Genomic DNA, 20770 nt, shown 5'->3' with positions numbered 1-20770 from the left:
GGCCCACATTAGTCTAAAATTGTATGTACCCATTAATAACGTGTTTTGGAAACTAACTGCACAACAGGCAGCACTCCAAGAGCAGCATTTCTAATTTTGATTGAAACTGTCAGAGAAAACGTAGCCTCGAGCGAGCCGGGATATTAGTTTACAGAGGCTGTTAAAATTATATGTCTAAAGTCAAAATGTTGGTGACAATTTTATCCTAATGGCACTGACATATTCATAGGGTTAATTTTTGAGACAAAATATCATGAGGTAGTCACGATTTTGCAAATATTCCACCTTGCAGTGCAGTTTGCACAAATTGTTGTAAAAATGCACTCACCCTACAAACATTACTGATGAGTCAAGATCTGCACAATTTGACAGAAACACTGAAGCAGCTGCACATTTTATTCTTATTGTTATGTATGTCCTATTTGTCAGGTGACAGAAGAACCAACACAAAGCTCAGAGAGTAATGGTGACACAAGATCACAGGTGGAATTGGATGATGACCTGTTGTTTCAATGACTGTATTTGAAGCACATGTGTGACTGCATGTATTTGAATGTCTCACTGTTATTTATCAGGTGACAGAGGCAGCTCTGCCATGTTGTAGCTCAGACAGAGGTGAAGAGGCGAGGTCACTGACAACATAACTGAAGTAATGTTGTTAAGTCCTTGAACTCATGTTTATTGTCATGACTGTATTTCAGGGCTGGACTGGCCATCGGGCATACCGGGCATTTGCCCAGTGGGCCGCTCGTGATTTTTCGTTTTTATGGGCCGATGGGGTTTTCTTCCTTTTCTTTTTTTAACGGTATAAATGAACGGTGGTGGATTGGCCAGTTGGTCATGATCGACTCTGGCCTGGACCAATTACAGCCGAGGAGGTCAAACTTTAAAGTTAAGGTGAAAAGGAACGCGATTTGTCCCGTACTACTTCAGCTAGAAAGTTGCTAATTCAATCATGAAACTGATCAATGATCAGCTGATCGGCTTTTCTCTCTGCGCCAGAAAGATGAAACCAGCTGATGTCGCATTAAACAACAGCAGCACGTTTAAGCTTGATCAGCTGTTGTTAGCATTTATTTAATATTAATTTCTAGTATCAGCTGATGTTTGCTGGAGCCACAGCTGTAAACCTGCTGGTCAAGATGTCGGTTTGGATATGTGGTGAGAGGGAAACATGAAGATGAAACCAGGAGATGTTCTTACTGAATCATCAGAGCTGAACAGGTGATGGAGAAACAGGTTTACCTTTTAGGTGACATGAGTTGAAGAGAAGTTATGAACTGTTTCTGAGAAATAACACCAGGATCCTTTTCTAAGTAGCTGACAGCTGGTAACTGTGCAGGGGCGGGTCTAGCAAAGTTTTGCCAGGGGGCCAGGTAGGGCATTAACAGGGAGAGGGGGGCACAAAGAAATACTTTTCTTTCTTATTCTCATTTAAAATGTCTCGCTTTTAACAAATAATTACCTGAATCTTTCAACCAACATTTTCATCTGATGTAAAATGTATAGAAATCCATTATTGTATTCAGTAAATATTAAGTCTCGTTAGTATATACCCTAGTAAGTTATAGTATTCTTTACTTTGTTAAGGTACCTTCTGTGCAGTCTGCAATTCTGTTGAAGAAAGATGTTGAATCTATTTAATTACTGGAGAAAAATAATAGATTTATGTGCATTTGTTTTATACGCGCATTAAATTTAAATCGGTTTTGTTAGTTAAGCATCTTGAGGCAGAGGGTGGGGGAGTGGTTCCCTACTTTTTTTCTTTTTTTGCTGGGAGTTAGCAACCCTTTTAGTTATAGGTATATGTAATTATAAATGAGGTGTTACTGTTTAGAATACCAGAATAGGGAAGGTGGTGTAGGTTTAAGTTTAATTATAAAGGCTTCAAAGGATTTATGACTTTTCCTATAATACCATGGTGGGACCACTAGTCAAAATGCCGATATTTTGTCCCAGTCCAGCCCTGCTGAATATGAAGTTATTTTTATTTTTGTATGATACCTGATTTATATTGAATATGGCTGAAGTAAACCAAAGTCTAAAATACTTAGTCATTTGTTTAATTGTAATTTAGCATTATATAACTCACATATAAAACTATCAATTGTAATTTTAAATGGTTTAAAAGCATGTAGAATAGCATATGTAGGCAAGTACATTTCTCCTTTTGTTATCAAGAAGCAAAGACAAAAGGGAAAAAAAACTGAATCATTCGTCCCCACCAATGCCAAAACGAAATCTACGCCCTTGACTTCACAGATACACAGCAGATAGTAGGAGCTGGCAGCAGTATTACCAACAGTGCTCTGAGTCTGAGCTCAGCAAGCCACATTCTGCAGATACTGACATTTCGACAATGTGTCGAGCGCAGATGTTTGGAAACGCAGTTCAAAGCACACAGGTCACGTGACCACAAACTTTTGGTGCACTTCTGTTCTCTATGCAACAACAGGATTCCATTTTATACTTAAAATCAGGCACGTGCAGAGCGGGGTGGGGTCCTGTCTGTGCCCCTCAACAATAATATTTAACTATTAATCACAGTTTTGCTAAATAAAAGGATCTGGCTTGCATCAGTCACATACGGTGGCCCCTAGAGACAAAGCACATACAAACTCCAAAACACAACGGAAGTGTCACGGTGAGTGAGATGAGCCGTGTGGAAGAAATAAAGGAGGATCCAAACGCAGGCACTTGCAAAGGTGTGAGGGTGGTTTATTAAACACAAAAATATAGATGGACAAATGGTAAACGGAGAACTAAACTATACTGGACAACTAAACTACTGAGCCTGAACAAGGACACGAACCTGAACATGAAGGAAGACGGAAGATGGTATATGACTGTGACAGCAGGGAGAACACACGAAAGGAACATGGTAGATACACAGACGGACCAGCAACTACAATGACAGAAGACACGACTTAAATACACACAGAGAAACACAGGGAGATTACAGGTGGTGGACACAGCTGGGAGTAATTAACGAGACGAGACAAGGCAGGTAAACTGAACACACTCACATGAGACGCAGATCACTACACAAAGACGCAGACTCGACATTGAGAGACAGACAGAAAATGACACATGGAACTAAACCCACACAAAACATGAGAACACAAATCCTAAACCGTTACATCTAACCGTACAAACAGTTCTGGGGGCCGACCGTGCACACGGCAACGGCGGTGGTGCAGACAAAACAAATCAGGAGGCCGGCCACTTGGAAGGCAGTGGTGGCCACCGAGCAGGTCCGGAGGACGACCGCGAAGCCAGCGGTGGCGAAAAGGAAAGCGGCCGGCAGAGGCGAGGCGGTATAGGATGAGCTGGGTCCAATGACGGTGTGGCAACCGCAGGACCAGACGAGGCAGGAGCAGACGAGGTTGATGAAGACACAGAGGCCGGACCAGGCGTGGATGAAGACACAGAGGCCGGACCAGGTGTGGATGAAGACACAGGTGTGGATGAGGCTAACGCTGCAATCAGAACTGGTGTCCATTTACCTGATCATCCTCTCTACTTTGCTCTCTGTTATAGTAGAAGATGTTGTCTTTAGATGTTAGCTCCTTCTGCTCCTCTTTCCTCAGACTGACAAACAGCACAACCAGGACCAGCACTGAACACAGAGCACAAAGTTTAGCACACAACAACCAACCAAATCCACTTAGCTGGGAAAGAAAACAGAGGCTACAAGTTATAAATCCATTCACAACTCACTGAGCAGCAGAATGCCTCCAAGTACTCCCCGAATAATGGGCAGGTTGCTGCCACCTAAAGCACGCTGAGTACACATCAAATCTTCTCCCTTGCAGTCGCACACTTCAGCTTTGATGATGTTGTCCTGCCCCAACCCATGCTTGTCTGCCACTGTCAGTATAACACTGTAATTTCCACTGGGCAGCTCAGTGGCTAAATTCAAGATGATGCCTTGTCCTAAAAAAACCCAAAACAGATATTCGCAGGAAATAATCTCAACACAAGTCATGAAATATATTACGTTTCTATTTCAAAATATTTCAAATTCTGGCCATGTGACTGGACAGCATCACTTTATACAGTTTACATACTGGTGTCGTTCATCCTAGCGGTCCAGTTGGTCTTTGACATGCCCTGTAAAGACACCGAGTAGGGAGCTCCAAATTCTGGTCCGTCTTTATCTGTTACTGAGAGCAGCTGAGGAGCTGGATCCTTGTTGCACACCTGAGGAAACACAAAGCCTTTATGCTAATATTCTGTATCACATGACTGCATAAATAGGGCTTGGTTAAACTTTTTAATTGATCGCATCTTGAAGTCGGTAGATTCAATAAATACACCCATCCTGCACCACTATTTGATGTGTTAGATGAAAACACCTGTTGAGCTGGTGGGAAATAAGACATACCATAATTTTATGCTGCTCAATGATGGGAGCATTGTCATTGACATCTTCCAGCTGAATGATCAGAGTACCAGTTCCTGTAGCTGGGACTGCATCTGGTCACAGAACAAACACAGATGTTCACAGGTGGGTTCCATCGACAAAGTGAAATATAGTCCAAATTTTAACGCTCAGAGACTTTCCTCTGGTCTTCCAGTTCTTACATAACTGACATTTGACACACAAATAATTGAAGGTACTGCAACAAAGGGCGACCGTGGCTCAGGAGATTGGGAAGCTTATCTGTAACCGGTAGGTTGCCGGTTCGATCCCCCTGCTCTCTCTGTCTGGGTCGTTATGTCCTTGGGCAAGACACTTTACCCTACCGCCTACTGGTGTTGGCCAGAGGGGCCTATGGCACGATATGGCAGCCTTGCTTCTGTCAGTCTGCCCCAGGGCAGCTGTGGCTACAACTGTAGCTTCCCTGCACCAGTGTGTGAATGTGAGAGTGAATGAATAGTGGAATTGTAAAGCGCTTTGGGTGCCTAGAAAAGTGCTATATAAATGCAACCCATTAACAAAGGGCAACAATGTTATTAGCTGTGAGCATGCCAGGAACATCTGTTTGTACTGGAATTTGTATTGCAAAGAGCGAGCGCACGTGCACACACACCTTAATCCAGTGAACAATAAAATACATTTTGTTTGCCTGTTTCCCTGATATCACTTTTGTTTCTTGATAAACTCTTTCCTCATGTTCATCTCTGACATTGTACAGATTTGTTAAAGTAGAGGTGAAAGAGCCACAGCAAAACTCTTGTTTACCAGTGTAATTATTCAGACACTTGTTATTTTATGAAATCATATCAGTGGTCATTGTGTATGGGAGTCAAATGATGATAATAATCTGCATCAGTCTTAACTCCCACCTACCATCATCATAGGCCCCGATGGTCGCGATGTATCTGTTGTTTGTGACAAAGATACCCTCTCTGTCCATGGACGCTCTCACTTTAATAAGACCTGTGTCCTTGTCCACGTTCAGCCAGCCTGCAGGGTCATTCATTATTTTGTACCTGTACAAGACAGTCACAGAAAAGATGGTAATACTGTGCAGGCAGGATGATTAGAATTAGCATGTTTCACAATATGGCACAGTGTGTTATTTGATTTTGGACATTTGTCGGGCTGTATTTTTATTATGCAAATGTAGCTCTGTGTAGACCACGAGTGACAATAATAGTTATCTTTCTTCTTAATATCTTATATGTTTCTTCTTAATATTTCTTCTTTTTAATATTTCTTCTTAATATTATCATTATTTTATCTCTTAATTCTTCCCTCATGTTTAATCCATGGTGTTATGATAACTGTAATTGGACAAATGAACTGTTACAGGTTTCTCACGTTCTTTATATTTGGGGCTTTGATAAGCAAACCAAATGTACTATGAGGGTAGCCAGAGGTAGCCAAAATAGATGTGGTACACAAATATTTTTAGAAATATTTGTGTACCACATCTATTTTGAATTACATATACAAAGTGGGTTTTTTTGTAAAGTACGTCAACACTTTGCATTGTTAGGATTGTTACATCTATTGTTAACATCAAGTGTTTTAAAAAAAGAAAAGAAAAGAGAGAACCAGTTCATCTCTCTCTGGTAATCAGTGGTAGTACTGGGCTGGAACCTATTTTGAAAACATTCTTCAGAGATTTTGGTCTATATTGACCTGACAGCATCATGCAAATTGTAGTCAGTGAACAGGGCGTTCCTGTCATGTTCAAGAAACCAGTTTGAGATTATCTGAGTTTTGTGACATGGTGTGTTATCCTGCTGGAAGCAGCAATACGAAGATTGGTACACCGAAGGCAGGGATACAGCCAGAAGCAGGCCGTGGAATTAGTATTGGTATTAAGAGGCTCAAAGTGCCAAGAACACATCTTTCACACCATTACTGACATCCTGAATTGTTGACATAAGGCAGGATGGAGTCATGCTTTTCATTGCTTTCATGCTTGTCAAAATGTAATCCTACCATCCAACAGAAATCAAAACTCTTCAGACCAGACAATATTCTTCCAATCTTTGTTTTTCCAACTCTGGTGAACCCAAGTGAACTGTATTTTGTTTGTTTGTTTGTTTTTAGCTAACAACTGTGTCCCGCACTGTGATGGTTCACTGGTGTAGCCCATCTGCTTCAAGGATGAATGTGCTGTGCATTTAGAGATGCTGCTCTTCATATGATGGTTATGCATGTCTACCTATGAATATCTAGTGGTTATTTGAGTCACTGTTGCCCTCCTATCAGCTTGAAGCAGTCTGGACATTCCCTTCAGATATAAACAAACAATTTTCACCCAGAGAAATGTCGCTCACTTGGTGTTTTCCAAATCCCCTTTCTGACCAGATTTTGCAGTGATTTGTATTGTGGACTGGAATTGAACCAACAACTTCTCACTTGCCAAACCAACTATGCTCATATGGAAAAGATGTATATAAATCTTATAAAGTTTGTATCTGTCTTTTGTGAAACTTGTATGAAAAGCATGTAAGAGTGAAAACAGATATAAGATCCCTTGAAAAATTATATAATGAAACTTGTATGTTTTGGATACTTACTAAAACAATATATGAAAGTGGCCACTTTCATGAGTAATCACATATAAGTTTTTACTATTTCTTTTCCATGTGGGTGGAGCCAAAAATAAATGATATATATACTATAGTTTTACCTTCAAATGATCAATGGATATATAGTCACTTCTTTTCTTCGACTATTGTTTCCACCAATTTATTATTTATGTAAATTTACAAGGAAATATTACACATTTTACAGACTTTTATTCCCTGTTTGGAAACTGAACGCCTCTTTTTTACAGCCCCTCAGTCGGTTTGCCAGGTGCCAAAAAACAAAGTCTGGGTACTAATGAAGTGTTTTTATAGTGTACTTTTGACTGAAAAACTGAATGTTTGAGGCACTTATGAGGTTAGTGATACATTGTCTCTGTCAGTGAGAAATTTGTTCATAGTAAAAAGGCGTTTTTTTGTCCTGTTTGACTTACGAGACTGTCTGCTTGCGTGCAGTGTCTGGGTCTGAAGCAGTGTACTGCACCACGACTTCATCCACAGCAAGGTCCTCTGGTTTTACCACAAGCGTCTCCTTTGGATCAAATATTGGCGCTTCATTCACATCCTTCACATTCACCACCACTGTGGCGGTAGAAGTGACCACAGAAACACCAGGAGCAAAAGGAATCTCATTCTCCACTGAAACCAACAGAGTGTGCTTGCTGGCCGTCCCAAAGTCCAGCTCCTGGTTGGAAGGAAGAGAAAAAAAACATAAGGGTGTTGGCAATGTTAAGTTACAACAAATCACAGAAAGTACTTCCATCGACTAAAGAAAATACTCATTGATGACAATTATCTTCCAATATTATGAATGAATTCCTGATTTTCTTCCTACCTTTGCAGTAGAAAGGATTCCTTCGTGTTTGTTAGTTCCTGTTTTTACTGTGAAAAGTCCATCAGGATCACCACTGACGATCTTGAACTTGGCGTTCCAGGCTGGAGTTTGTGGTTCATCCTCATCTGTTACTATCATCCTAACCACCTCAAAATCCTTTTTGTTTTCATCAACTGTTGAATTATACTGTGAGAAAATAAAGGATGGCAGTGAAAACAGATCTAAAGCCTCCTCATTAGGGATAGAGAATAATGGCCTCATTTTGTAGTCTGTCATTATACTGGGCTCATTACTTACTGCACAGCTGTGGAATTTTATTAAATAAAGTTAATTCACTAAAAATGGAACAAAAGTGTTTTTAACCATATTAGCATATTTTCCATGTGCTGTCAAAGACTCACTATTCCCTGTACAAACCAGGGCACCCTGATGCATCTCAAAATCTATAGATAACTACATTTTCAATTGTGACAACTAGTTGTCAACTACGTGGAGGCAGCTCTACTATGTAGATATAAATATTATAATTTCTTTAATAATTTTTACTTAAATTGACAGCAGTATTTTACTCATTGCCGGCTGTCCACATGTAAATGCCAAAGTTACACACAAAATGTAGCACATGTTGAACAGCTGCTAAAGTGCTGTGGACATGTTTTGTTCTATTGTGGGTTTTTGCTGTTTTTACTATGTGTGAGTGCAACATTAGTAATGCATTTAGATACAGGATGAATGTATTCTGCTTTAACAGAGTGAAAAAGCAGCAGTTAAACAGGAAGTTTCCAGTTACTTCATACTTACTGAGCTCTGAGTGAAGACTGGAGCGTTGTCATTGCTGTCCGTCACCGTGAGGATGACTTTGGTTTGTCCAGTTAACCCTTCTCCCGCCATATCTGCTGCTTGCACTGTCAGAGTGTACTGTGGATATTTCTGTTAAGATACAGGGACTGTTAAGGTAAATCAGCTCATCAACAGGAAGGAAGAAACACTGACATCGGTTTACACACTTCTATAACACACAGCTTTCAAACTGCTGACTAGAGTCGTTCATCTATGAAGGCTTGGCACTCTGCCGAAAGGCTGAAGCGAAACTCATTTTATATTTTGCTTATGACAAATACCTGTAAACCTGATGCCATTAACTAATAATAGCCGTGTCGAAACTTTTTAAATATAGTGTATTCCCTGACCAGCTAGCAGGAGGCTGTTTGTTTGGCATGGGAAGTTCGAAACAGACGTGTCGACGCTGTGTCAAGCTTCCGAAGCACAGAAGTTTCGATACACCGCTCCAAAGCGTGGTTCAAAACACCTAGGTCATGTGACCACGACTCACCAAGGTTTTGGTGTGCTTCACCCCAGTTTCGACAGGTGGGGTACCTACTGCTTCTACACACTGCCAAGCAGTGTTGGGTAACTACGTTATTATTGTGGTAACGAGCACGGTAACTAGTTATTATGCTAAAATCAGGAACGCGTTAGTCGTTACTGGGATTTAGATAGGCTCGTTACTCGTTACTTCGTGTGGTGACATCGCAGAGCTTCCACAGATTCAGTAACATTAGCAAGTGGTGGAGGCAAGCAGGTGGATGAGAGAAAGGGGACGGAGAAGGAAGAGAGACCCGAGGCGGGCGCCGGTCCGAGTGTCAGGTGAACTGAACTTCAGGTAAGAAGTTATGACCTGCAGTCTATCTGGGTAAACCAATAAAAAAACAAGTTTAGGTGGAGTTTTTCCCGTACTGCGTGCTAGCTAGCATGACTGGGTTTCTATACAGCTGGGTGGGTGCTATGTTACTGATGTTGAACTTTATTTTGTTCATAAAGTTAATTATTAGAGTTGCCAACCGTCCCCTAAAAAACCGAATCGTCTCTTATTCAGAGAAAATATTACGCGTTTCGTATTGAGGTGAAAAGGAACACAGTTTGTCAGCTAGAATGGAAAAACACAAAGCTGGAGTTATTCTGTCATTACGCTGTCAGCTGCCACTTCTTCTCTCATTCTCTCCCCCCTCCCTCTCCTGTTTCTACTTCAATCATGAAACTGATCAATGATCAGCTGATCGGCTCTCTTGTTTGTTTATCGCCCACTTTGCGCCAGAAAGAGGAAACCAGCTGATGTCGCGCTAAACAACAGCAGCACGTTTAAGCTTGATCAGCTGTTGTTAGAATTTATTTAATATTACTTTCTAGTATCAGCTGATGTTTGCTGGAGCCACAGCTGTAAAGCTGCTGGTCATGATGTCGGTTTGGATATGTGGTGAGAGGGAAACATGAAGATGAAACCAGGAGATGTCCTTACTGAATCATCAGAGCTGAACAGGTGATGGAGAAACAGGTTTACCTTTTAGGTGACATGAATGAGTTGAAGGGAAGTTATGAACTGTTTCTGAGAGACAAATAACACCAGGATCCTTTTCTAAGTATCTGACAGCTGGTAACTGTGCAGGGGCGGGTCTAGCAAAGTGTTGCCAGGGGGGCATGTAGGGCATTAACAGGGAGAGGGGGGCACAAAGAAATACTTTTCTTTCTTATTCTCATTTAAAATATCTAGCTTTTAAAAAATAATTATCTTAATCTTACAACAAACGATTGATAGATTGAGACATATATACCATCAAAACAGTGTACATCACTGTCACAACAGCGTTGGTTTTCATTCAAAGGCTTTATGATTTTTCCTATAATGGTGGGCCGGTCTCTAGTCAAAATCCCCGGGCCGATTTTTTGTCCCAGTCCAGCCCTGTATGCAACTCATCTGCAGTCTGGTGTTACCTACATCTTCCTATTCAGAAGGCAGAATTTCCGAGTTCTGAGTACAATCGAAAGCACCACGACTGCAGTTTTTGTGTTGGATGTAAAAGGCGCACAAGACTGGCAAAGTTATGGAAGCAACACATTAACAAGAGAATTCTGAGTAAAACCAAAGTTACTTTCCCTAGTAACTAGTTACTTTGAAGGTAACAAGTAACTTGAAGTAACTAAGTTACTTTTGATAGAAGTAACTAGTAATGTAACTAAGTTACTAATTTAAAGTAACTTACCCAACACTGCTGCCAAGTGCAAGGATTCCTATCTTAACTAGAGCCAGACTGGACTGGGACAAAAAAAAAATCAGTCCTGGCATTTTTTGTCTATGATTGATATATACCATGCATACCTTGATCTATGTATGCTCAAGGTGGCAGGGAGGGAAGTTTGCCAACTATCGGAGCTGCAGAAAGGTGCAATGAAGAATGTGCGTAAGTACAGCAAGCTGTCCATACCTTAGACCTTAGAAACTGCCAAACAATGACTTACAGCCTGGGCCAGCTGCTTAAAGAACTATACCAGAGTAATAGAAGGCAACAGAATAAACCAGCTGTTCTCCACTGAAGGGGTGAGCAACAGAATGGCAGGGGAACAATATGGGAATAGCATCACCAAGGCTGTAGACAAAGCAATATTCGAAGCGCATATAGAAGTACGCAACCCATAACGCCAATGCTCAGTGGCTAGTGGATCTAAGAACAGACAACAGCAACTTTCCTGAACAGGTACGGGTAACCATCATAGTGGCAGACAACCAAGAAAGGGTCTCTATGAAGAATTGGACAGCACCAGGCCCCGACGTGGTTCACATTTACTGACTGAAGAAACATACTGTACTCCATGTGAACGCCTATAAGTACAAATGAACCAGCTGCTTGTCAGTGAGACCTCTTCCACACCTGGAATGGCTAACTGAAGGCCGGATAGCCCTGATTCCCAAGAACCCCCAGAAAAAGTCCCAGGGAAACCGAGTTAACAATAAAAACCCTGAAAACCATGAATTTCACACCCGAGCCTCAACTCTCGCAGCCCGGTACCAAACGACTTGGCCCGGGGTTTGGGGGCCACTGGTGAAATGTAAGCCAGAAATAGAGACTGTTAGCCTGTAAAGTAAAAGTGTAGCCTCATGAAATCTGTTGGTTTCAACATTAAGTAAAACTTTTATTTGAAGGCAAACAGTTTCAAGTTTCACAATTGAAGAAATCACCAGCAGTGTTTTGATGCAGCACCCTCTTTCTGACTGATTTCTAGCAGTGACAGGCAGACTACTGATCCTGATTCATTATAAAATGCTTTTTTCAGTACTTAGGTGTAAAAGGACACTTGTACGTTAAATATGTTTAACAAGTCTTACCTCTCTATCCAGTCCTCTACCAGTGATTCGGATACTTCCAGTAATTGGGTTGATTTCAAACATGTTGTCAGTGGGCAGCGGTGGGTCCTGGTTCAGAATACGATAGCGGAGCTCTGAGTTGTCAGTATTTGGCTCATCGTCATCTTTGGCCTCAACCCTAACCACCTCAGTCCCTGGAGTGGAGGAATTCAGAAAAAGGAAATAAAGAGCAGAAGTTTTAGAAGGTCTTCACATTGCTTCATTTAAGAATTTATTAAATCAAAATAGAGTTAGCGTAAAAAGTCTAATTTCATTCCAACCCACATTGTAATTTTCTGAAGGTTATCTTAAAATTCATTGCATTTAAACCTCTGCACTACATTGATTTCTATTGATGAGAATTGTAGATAGTTTTAAAAAATAAAGAAAACTGCAAATAAGTGCCAACAAGTTTGCTTGTTCAATATCTCAAAAAACAAAATAATGTCAAAAATATGTTTAAACATACCGATGGCCGTGGCCTCAGCAACATTTGCGTAGTACTCCACCGTAAAATAAGGTTTGTTGTCGTTCTGGTCGATCACAATGACTATAATCTCCATGGGTTCCTCAGTTTGTCCTGTTCCGGCAACCATAGCATGTGCTTCAAACTACACAGGCAGAAGATTTCAACATGTTTGATTCAGCTTTAAATTGATTCACTTATCTCTACGCCTTCAACATTACACACAATACAAACAAGGTAAAGATTTCAGTGTGACTGGTGAATTTAATATAAACTGAATCGAATTCTTTTAAAATTCTAGAAATAAAATGAAATGAAAAGACTTATTGTCTTGACTCTACACATTTGATTCATTTACAGTAGGTTTTGTGAGGCGTCACTTGACTTCTTGTTTCTGTCTCTCAAAAGGGTTTTTGTGTGTTCCATTTCAAAACAGCCAAAAAGACCTGCAATGTCCAGCTGTAAAGGTTTAACAAACCTAGTAAGACTAGTAAAGACTCTTAATACTTATCTAAACTGAACATTTCAGACTGCACATCAAGAATCTTATTTCTTAACTGTGAAGTATTGTCTGTAGTTGATTAAAAAACTGAATTAATTTCAATATGATCCTGAAACACAAGATGTTACAAAAAAACAACAACATGATAGAATAATCAGGATAAAAGTTTTTATTACTAAGTGATCTTTAAAACATACTCACTTTGGAACACATTTGGACAAAGTGAGGATGATTACCGTGTAACTGGCTGTTTCCTCTCTGTCGAGTGGCTGTGTTACATACAGATTGCCCATCTCTCTGTCCATTGTGAAACGACCAGCAGGAGGCAGATCAGCTCCAGGACCAGTGATGCTGTAAAAGAGCTTCTTTTTTTTATCGTCACTAGAGCGGATCTGGAAAAAACACACAGGACGGAGTTAGATCACTCTCACTGTCTATGGTAAAGGTTATGCAACAATAAAGAAGCTGTGGAAGTTCATCTTCAAAAATATCAAGAGATTCCTCAAATCAACAAGATTGCTAGATTCTCTAAGCACTTGGGATTTTTTAAATGTGTTTCTTTTTTATCAGAAGACAAGCTACAGTTACTAATTTTAACTAATTAGCTTACTGTTGGTGCTAACCATTTTAATGTTTTTTTTTCTATAATATCATCTTTTACCTTAATTGGATAATGTAGCAGTGAAGATACACAGAAAACGGGGAAGAAGGAGAAGGGAAACACACACACAGGAAAGCGCTGCACGTCAAACTCAGACTGCTGCACTGCAGCCATGTGACGTGTGGTTGCCTGCTCATCCACTGAGCTCACGTGGCCCCCAATTCACTTTTATTTATATTGTACCAATTCACAACAAAAGCCGCCTAAAGATGCTACAATATTTGAGAAAGAACCTCAAGAATCAGCTGGTCTGGAAGCACTTAGTGACAGTGGGAAGGGAAACCACTCTTAACAGGAAGAAATTTCCAGCAGGACCAGGCTTAGCATTTAAACGCTGAAATTTCAAACACAAAATATGAATAAACATTTTACTTTCTTTCCTTGCAGTGGATATCAATACATTTATGGTGAGACAAATTAAGCTCAACTGTATGTAAATAGGGTGAAACATGACTCTGTATGTGTGTATGTGGTCTCTGGTTAGGATAAATCTGTTATTCTAATTTTTCCCCCAGGTGTGGGACAGTTACTGTTGACTGCTAATATCTTGCTCTCATTATCGTAAATAGCAAATAAACTTTTGATCTGTATTTAAGAAATAACGTTTCTTTCACCAAAAATGTACATATTTTTACTCAACTAAAGTTAACAAGGTCAGCTTATGACAAAGACACATCCAAGAAAAGTGAAAACTCTGCAGATTCAATAATGAGAATTCAAAATAGGGGGAAAAGACTTGCTGACTGCAGAGGAAACATATAAACATTTACAATGCACTTTAGTGTCAAATTCTTCACAAGGTCCTTCAGTTCCTCATACCTGAGCTACTTTCAGGGGATAGGTTCCTCTCTTATTCTCAGTAACACTGAGTGGAGGAATAACCCAGTCTCTCTTCCTCCTCCTCACCCCTCCACCAGACTTGGGGGATTGAAGAACAGACACTTGTGGATCATTGGTAATCTGGGAAAACATGCAGAAAGCTTGGATAGAAGAACACTCACAAATTGACAAACTGCAATAAAGACTACAGATTATATTGTATATCTCAGAATTACACAACTTAGAGAAGTGAGAGGTAAGTCAGAGGGAGTGATGGAGACTTGGTAGAAAACAAACCTAATAGTAGGTTTTGTGCCTTAAAGAGACTTAGCTCAGAATCAAACAAACTTTTTTAAGCTTCAAGATACTGTCTCCCGGCCCATAGCATGAGGGATAACTTTGTGTATCCCAAAGTCTACTGGAGAGGACGCAGAAGCAACTGTTAAAAGCTCCATCCTTGGACTTCCGTTTTCCGGTGTTCTGACAAAACGTCCTACTTTGGCAAAACGTCCTACCGTAAGTAGTTTATGCACATTTCTGCTGTCACAGAGTAATTCCAGCACAAATGTAAGTAGGTATGACGGTTTGCCACGTAACTTTGCCCATTAGAGAATGCTTGTAGCTCACATTCATAAAGCCAGGACAGTTTGCCACTTCATTTTACCCATTAAAGTATGCTTGTAGGTAACATTCACAAAGGTAGCATGGTTTGGCACGTAATTTTACCCGTCAGAGTATGTTTCTAGCTCTTATTAACAAAGGTAGGTCGATTTGCCACTTAATTATAGCTGTTAAAGTATGCTTGTACGTCACATTTACAAAGGTAGGACGGTTTGGCACTTAATTTTACCAGTCAAAGTATGTTTGTAGCTTATATTCACAAAGGCAGGACGGTTCGCCACAGAATTTTGTGTTGTGCGCATGCGTAGAAACAACGGGTAGGATTTGTTCTTGTTCTTTTTTCTTTCTCTTCTTCGTGTCCTGAAAACTGGGACTAGTATGGGAAGAAAGCAGGGGCTTACGCGGTTGCTTTTGCAACCTGCTGGGGAGATATTGGTGGGTGGTATTGGGTTTTTTTTTTTTTTTTTACGCAGTGATATGTTATTGTATTGCATTTTATTTCTGGGGTGGGGTTGGTTGTCATGTTTTTTGTTGTTGTTGTTGTTGTTGTTGTTTTCGTCCCCTCCCTTCCCTCCTTGGGCAACTCTGCACATAAAAATGTGGGACTTCCTTGATGAGTGGTAATCTTACCTTTGTTAGCTGGAATGTGAGGGGGTTGAACCACCCAATAAAGCGAAAGAGAGCCTTATCACGCCTGAAGCAATTTAAGCCCGGGATAGTTTTTTTGCAAGAGACTCACTTGCAGGATTCGGATCACTCACGCTTGGCGAAATGTTGGTCAGGACAGATGTTTCACTCTAATTTTAAAGCAAAGGCCAGGGGTACAGCTATTCTTATCGATCGGAACATCACATTTGTTCCATCCACTGTTGTGTCAGACAAAAACGGTCGGTTTATAATAGTGTCTGGCAAACTCTGCGACAGGTCTGTGACCTTGGCCAATATTTATGCACCCAATTTTGATGATGTGCAATTTTTTCTACGCCTGTTTTCACACCTCCTGGACTTAAATACTCACTCTTTAATTCTGGCGATTTTAATCTTTATTTGGATGCGGTTTTAGATCGTTCATCCCCCAAAGCTGCTACTCTTAACAAATCTGCAACTTATGTCAAGTCTTTTCTTGAAGATTATAGTCTCACAGATCCCTGGCGGTTTTTGTTCCCTACTGGTAGAGACTATTCCTTCTTCTCACATGTACACCACACCTACACTAGAATAGATAATTTTTTATTGATAATTTGCTAATTAATAGTATTGGATTCTGCAGCTATGAAAGCATTACTGTCTCTGATCATGCCCCCCTCGTGCTCAAAGAAGCTTTTCAGGGCTGCTTTTCAGAGAAAGCTCTGGAGATTGGATCCATTGCTGCTCACGGATGAACAATTTGTTTCTAACATCTCTTCTAAAGTTAAAAATTTTCTTAACGAGAATAGAACACCTGGTATGCCAAACAAGACGGTGTTGGAAGCTCTGAAGGCATTCCTGAGAGGAGAAATCTCCTCAGTGGCAGCATTTAAAAGACAGTGTGCACAGCGGGAGCAGAGGCTTATTTCAGACCAGATTTTAAACATCGACAGGCAGTACGCTCAGTCACCATCACTGGCGCTATACAAAGAACGCTTAAGTCTACAAACCAAACTCAACCTACTTTCCACTCGACAAGTGGAAGAATGTCTGATTAGAAACAAGAACGATTTTTACGAACATGGTGCAAAGACCGGTAAGCTTTTGGCCACTCAACTGCGTGGTATTAGGGCTAAACAAATCATAACCAGAGTGAGGGCGGACAATGGAGTGGTGACATTTTTTTATATACATTTTCAATTCAATTCAATTCAATTTTATTTATATAGCGCCAAATCACAACATAAGTCGCCTTATGGCACTTCACAGATACAGAGAAAAAACCCCAACAATCATATGACCCCCTATGAGCAAGCACTTTGGCAACAGTGGGAAGGAAAAACTCCCTTTTAACAGGAAGAAACCTCCGGCAGAACCAGGCTCAGGGAGGGGCGGCCATCTGCTGCGACCGGTTGGGCTGAGAGAAGGAAGACAGGATAAAGACATGCTGTGGAAGAGAGACAGAGGTTAATAACAGATATGATTCAATGCAGAGGTCTGTTAAGACATAGTGAGTGAGAAAGGTGACTGGAAAGGAAAAACTCAATGCATCATGGGAATCCCCCGGCAGCCTATGTCTATTGCAGCATAACTAAGGGAGGATTCAGGGTCACCTGGTCCAGCCCTAACTATATGCTTTAGCAAAAAGGAAAGTTTTAAGCCTAATCTTAAAAGTAGAGATAGTGTCTGTCTCCCGAATCCAAACTGGAAGCTGGTTCCACAGAAGAGGGACCTGAAAACTGAAGGCTCTGCCTCCCATTCTACTTTTAAATACTCTAGGAACAACAAGTAGGCCTGCAGAGCGAGAGCGAAGTGCTCTAATAGGGTGATATGGTACTACAAGGTCATTAAGATAAGATGGGGCCTGATTATTTAAGACCTTGTATGTGAGGAGCAGGATTTTGAATTCAATTCTGGATTTAACAGGAAGCCAATGAAGGGAAGCCAAAACAGGAGAAATATGCTCTCTCTTTCTAGTCCCTGTCAGGACTCTTGCTGCAGCATTTTGGATCAGCTGAAGGCTTTTCAGTGAGTTTTTTGGACATCCTGATAATAATGAGTTACAGTCGTCCAGCCTGGAAGTAATAAATGCATGAAGTAGTTTTTCAGCATCACTCTGAGACAGGATATTTCTAATTTTAGAGATGTTGCGCAAATGGAAGAACGCAGTCTTACATATTTGTTTAATATGTGCATTGAAGGACATGTCCTGGTCAAACATGACTCCAAGGTTCCTCACAGTGTTACTGGAGGCCAAGGTAATGCCATCCAGAGTAAGAATCTGGTTAGATACCATATTTCTAGGCTTTTCAGGGCCGAGTACAATAACCTCAGTTTTATCTGAATTAAGAAGCAGAAAGTTAGCGGCCATCCAGGTCTTTATGTCTTTAAGACATTCCTGCAGTTTAACTAATTGGTGTGTGTTATCTGGCTTCATGGACAGATAGAGCTGGGTGTCATCTGCATAGCAGTGAAAATGTATGCTATGTCTTCTAATGATACTGCCTAAGGGAAGCATGTATAATGTAAACAGAATTGGTCCTAGCACTGAACCCTGTGGAACTCCATAATTACCTCAGTGTGTGAAGAGGACTCTCCATTTACATGCACAAATTGGAGTCTATTAGATAGATATGATACAAACCACTGCAGTGCAGTACCTGTAATACCTACAGCATGTTCTAATCGCTCTAATAGGATATTATGGTCGACAGTATCGAATGCTGCACATTTGAATCTACTGTTAATGTAAAAGATTTGCATGGTTTCTTTGACTCCATTGATATGCCCTCGCTCCCCCCAGGGCTCAGACAGACTCTGGAAGCCCCTGTCTCAAAGGCAGAAATTCAGGTGGGAATAGCATCTATGCAATCTGGGAAATCTCCAGGTCCTGATGGATTTTCTACAGACTTTTATAAAAAATTCTTGGATGATTTGTCTCCCTTCCTTTGCAAAGTTTTTGCAGAATTGCTAGACTCTGGGGCACTTCCTCCTTCATGCTACCAGGCCTGTATCACAGTGTTACTTAAGAAGGGCAAGGACTGTGCTTCTTATAGGCCTGTATCTCTGTTAAACACGGATGTTAAAATTCTGTCTAAGCTACTGGCGCACAGGCTGGAAAAAATTCTTCCTGCTATAATCTCTCCCGATCAAACTCTAAACTTTAAATCTCTAGACTCACTAATCACTTCATTTATTTGGAATGGTAAACATCCCAAATTGAAGAAATCTATTTGTTAAAAAGTCCTCCGGCCAGGGCATGCGTTACCTGCATGGGAGGAGCATGATTCCACCAGGGGCCAACAGCCAATCAGAGTGTTCACCATTCTCTCCTTGCTGTGGCAATTAACTAGCATACATGCACACACACTAAAATGCAGACATTAACAAAAGTTGCTTACGAAGTATCTCAAAAAACGCAATATACTGCCAAAACAGAACCATTTGTCATTTATGAGATGCAACAAAAAAACGTTTTGAAATCATTGTGATTTCAAAACAGTTTTTGAGTTTTTAAACAGTTCCAACTTGCTGCTGCACTTTTAGCTCTTTACCCTGTCTGAGTACTCCTCATGAGCCGGCTTGTCGCTGTTACAATCCTCAAACCCAGCTGTGCCATCTACCCGCTCCCAAGCCTCACTATTAACTTGTTCTTGGCCAGTGCATCAACCTGAAAGCCTAGGTCCTGACGGTGGAGGCAGTATCATTAGTTCGAGTCACATATCAGGAGCTCTCCTATGGTTTATTAGACCTTTGGTACTCACTAACACTTTGCTGCCAAGCCTTCCAGCTTCGACACAGTTGCTACTTAGGTCTTCAGTCTGGAAATGGCTATTTCCCAGCTCAATGGGAGGTTGTCCTGACTGGTCTGTTGGAAGTAAAGCTGCCATTTCCGGCCTCCTCATTGGCAGTGTTGTGGGCAGAGGATGAGGAGCTCGCAACCTCCATTCCAGCTGCTCCCTCTTTCAGTAGAAAGTGGGGTTCTCACAGCCACAGCTCATTTCACTGGGCTCCCTGAAGTTCCAACTACAATCATTAAGACTATTTCTTCTATTCTTGTGCATGAGTGAGCCGTTACTCCGACTGATTCTTGGGTTGCTATGGTCGGAGAGTGTTGGCTGTTTCTGTTCTAGCAAATAAAGTGACTGAGTTTTCTGTTTCTAACCTGATCAACTTAAATGTTGAGAGTTGTAAAAAAAAAAAAGCAAACTCTTGAGTCTTTGTTTTTTGTTTGTTTTTACCTGTTCATTGGGTACATGTAGCTTTAGCCTTTTTGTGTCCCCTAGGCCACAACACACTTCATCACAGACTTTTACAGAAACTGTCTATTATCCACCTGTATAGGCCTCTTCAAAACCTGTTTATTGTGAATCAGTGCATCCCACCACAGGAACTACTTGGTTGCGGTGGTGTGTATATCATTCAGTAAGACCTGTTGCCATTGTTTTGTAAGGATGAAGAGGATTTTATGAAAGGGGGAAGACTGTTCCAGAGTTTCGCCATATTGGGACCTCCACAGTAGCCGGAAACACGTGACCTCCACAGAAATACGTTCCTGCATGGATCATCGACTGTGGAAGCCTTGCAAGTGAATCATTATTATTAATCAACATTATAAAGACACTATTTGTCATGTTAAATTTACTACACTACCATTATTATCTGAGCTATTATTATGATCTATTTATTTATGCTCCAGAAAGAACCACGAGGTCCTGTTTGAAACGGATGTTATCGATTTCATGGTCTAAACCTAAATCTCATGGCAACAGAGCCTTCTCTGTGCCAGGTACCGGACTCTGGTACCTGGCACAGAGAAGGCTCTGTCACTTAAGTTTGTGCAGATCTAATTTGTAGATCTGCACAAACACTGAACCACTGAACCAGTCCATTTTAAATCAGTAAAGATTTAAAATGGACTGGAAATAGACTTACAACCAAGATGGATAAATATTTGAAATCAAAAACTAAGGGCTCTGAACTGGGCCCTGGACAACATTCTAATCAAGAAGCAAAAACGGTGAGCTCGAGGCAATGTACAGCGAAAGTTATCTTTCATTTGGAATTAC

The 20770-nt window shown here is 40.8% G+C and overlaps 1 protein-coding gene across 1 annotated transcript; it reads right to left on the bottom strand.

Annotated features, from left to right (window-relative positions):
- Positions 1-3485: 3485 nt before the first annotated feature.
- On the bottom strand, positions 3486-19591 carry LOC146620401 (cadherin-1-like). The gene is made up of 13 exons (XM_085369820.1): positions 19466-19591; positions 14454-14594; positions 13210-13365; positions 12475-12616; positions 11988-12160; positions 8630-8758; positions 7829-8014; positions 7428-7678; positions 5297-5439; positions 4388-4479; positions 4071-4203; positions 3721-3936; positions 3486-3619 (listed from the first exon to the last, which is right to left on the bottom strand). Exons 1-13 carry the CDS (start codon positions 19589-19591, stop codon positions 3486-3488), a joined length of 2022 nt encoding a protein of 673 aa, XP_085225946.1.
- Between the last annotated feature and the right edge of the window lie 1179 nt (positions 19592-20770).

Source organism: Diplotaxodon limnothrissa, linkage group LG13 (genome assembly GCF_057381915.1).
Source record: "Diplotaxodon limnothrissa isolate DT_005_m linkage group LG13, D_limnothrissa_male_GT1.1, whole genome shotgun sequence".
Taxonomy (NCBI): domain Eukaryota; kingdom Metazoa; phylum Chordata; class Actinopteri; order Cichliformes; family Cichlidae; genus Diplotaxodon; species Diplotaxodon limnothrissa.
This window is presented reverse-complemented; position numbering and strand designations above follow the sequence as displayed.

Coding starts and splice junctions, on each gene's coding strand:
- LOC146620401 (XM_085369820.1), bottom strand. CDS start 19,591: ATGGCAGCTTTACTTCCAACAGACCAGTCAGGACAACCTCCCATTGAG. Junction 3,937..4,070: donor CGCTAGGATGAACGACACCA/GTATGTAAACTG, acceptor GGGTTTTTTTAG/GACAAGGCATCATCTTGAAT. Junction 3,620..3,720: donor TGGAGGCATTCTGCTGCTCA/GTGAGTTGTGAA, acceptor CTCTGTGTTCAG/TGCTGGTCCTGGTTGTGCTG.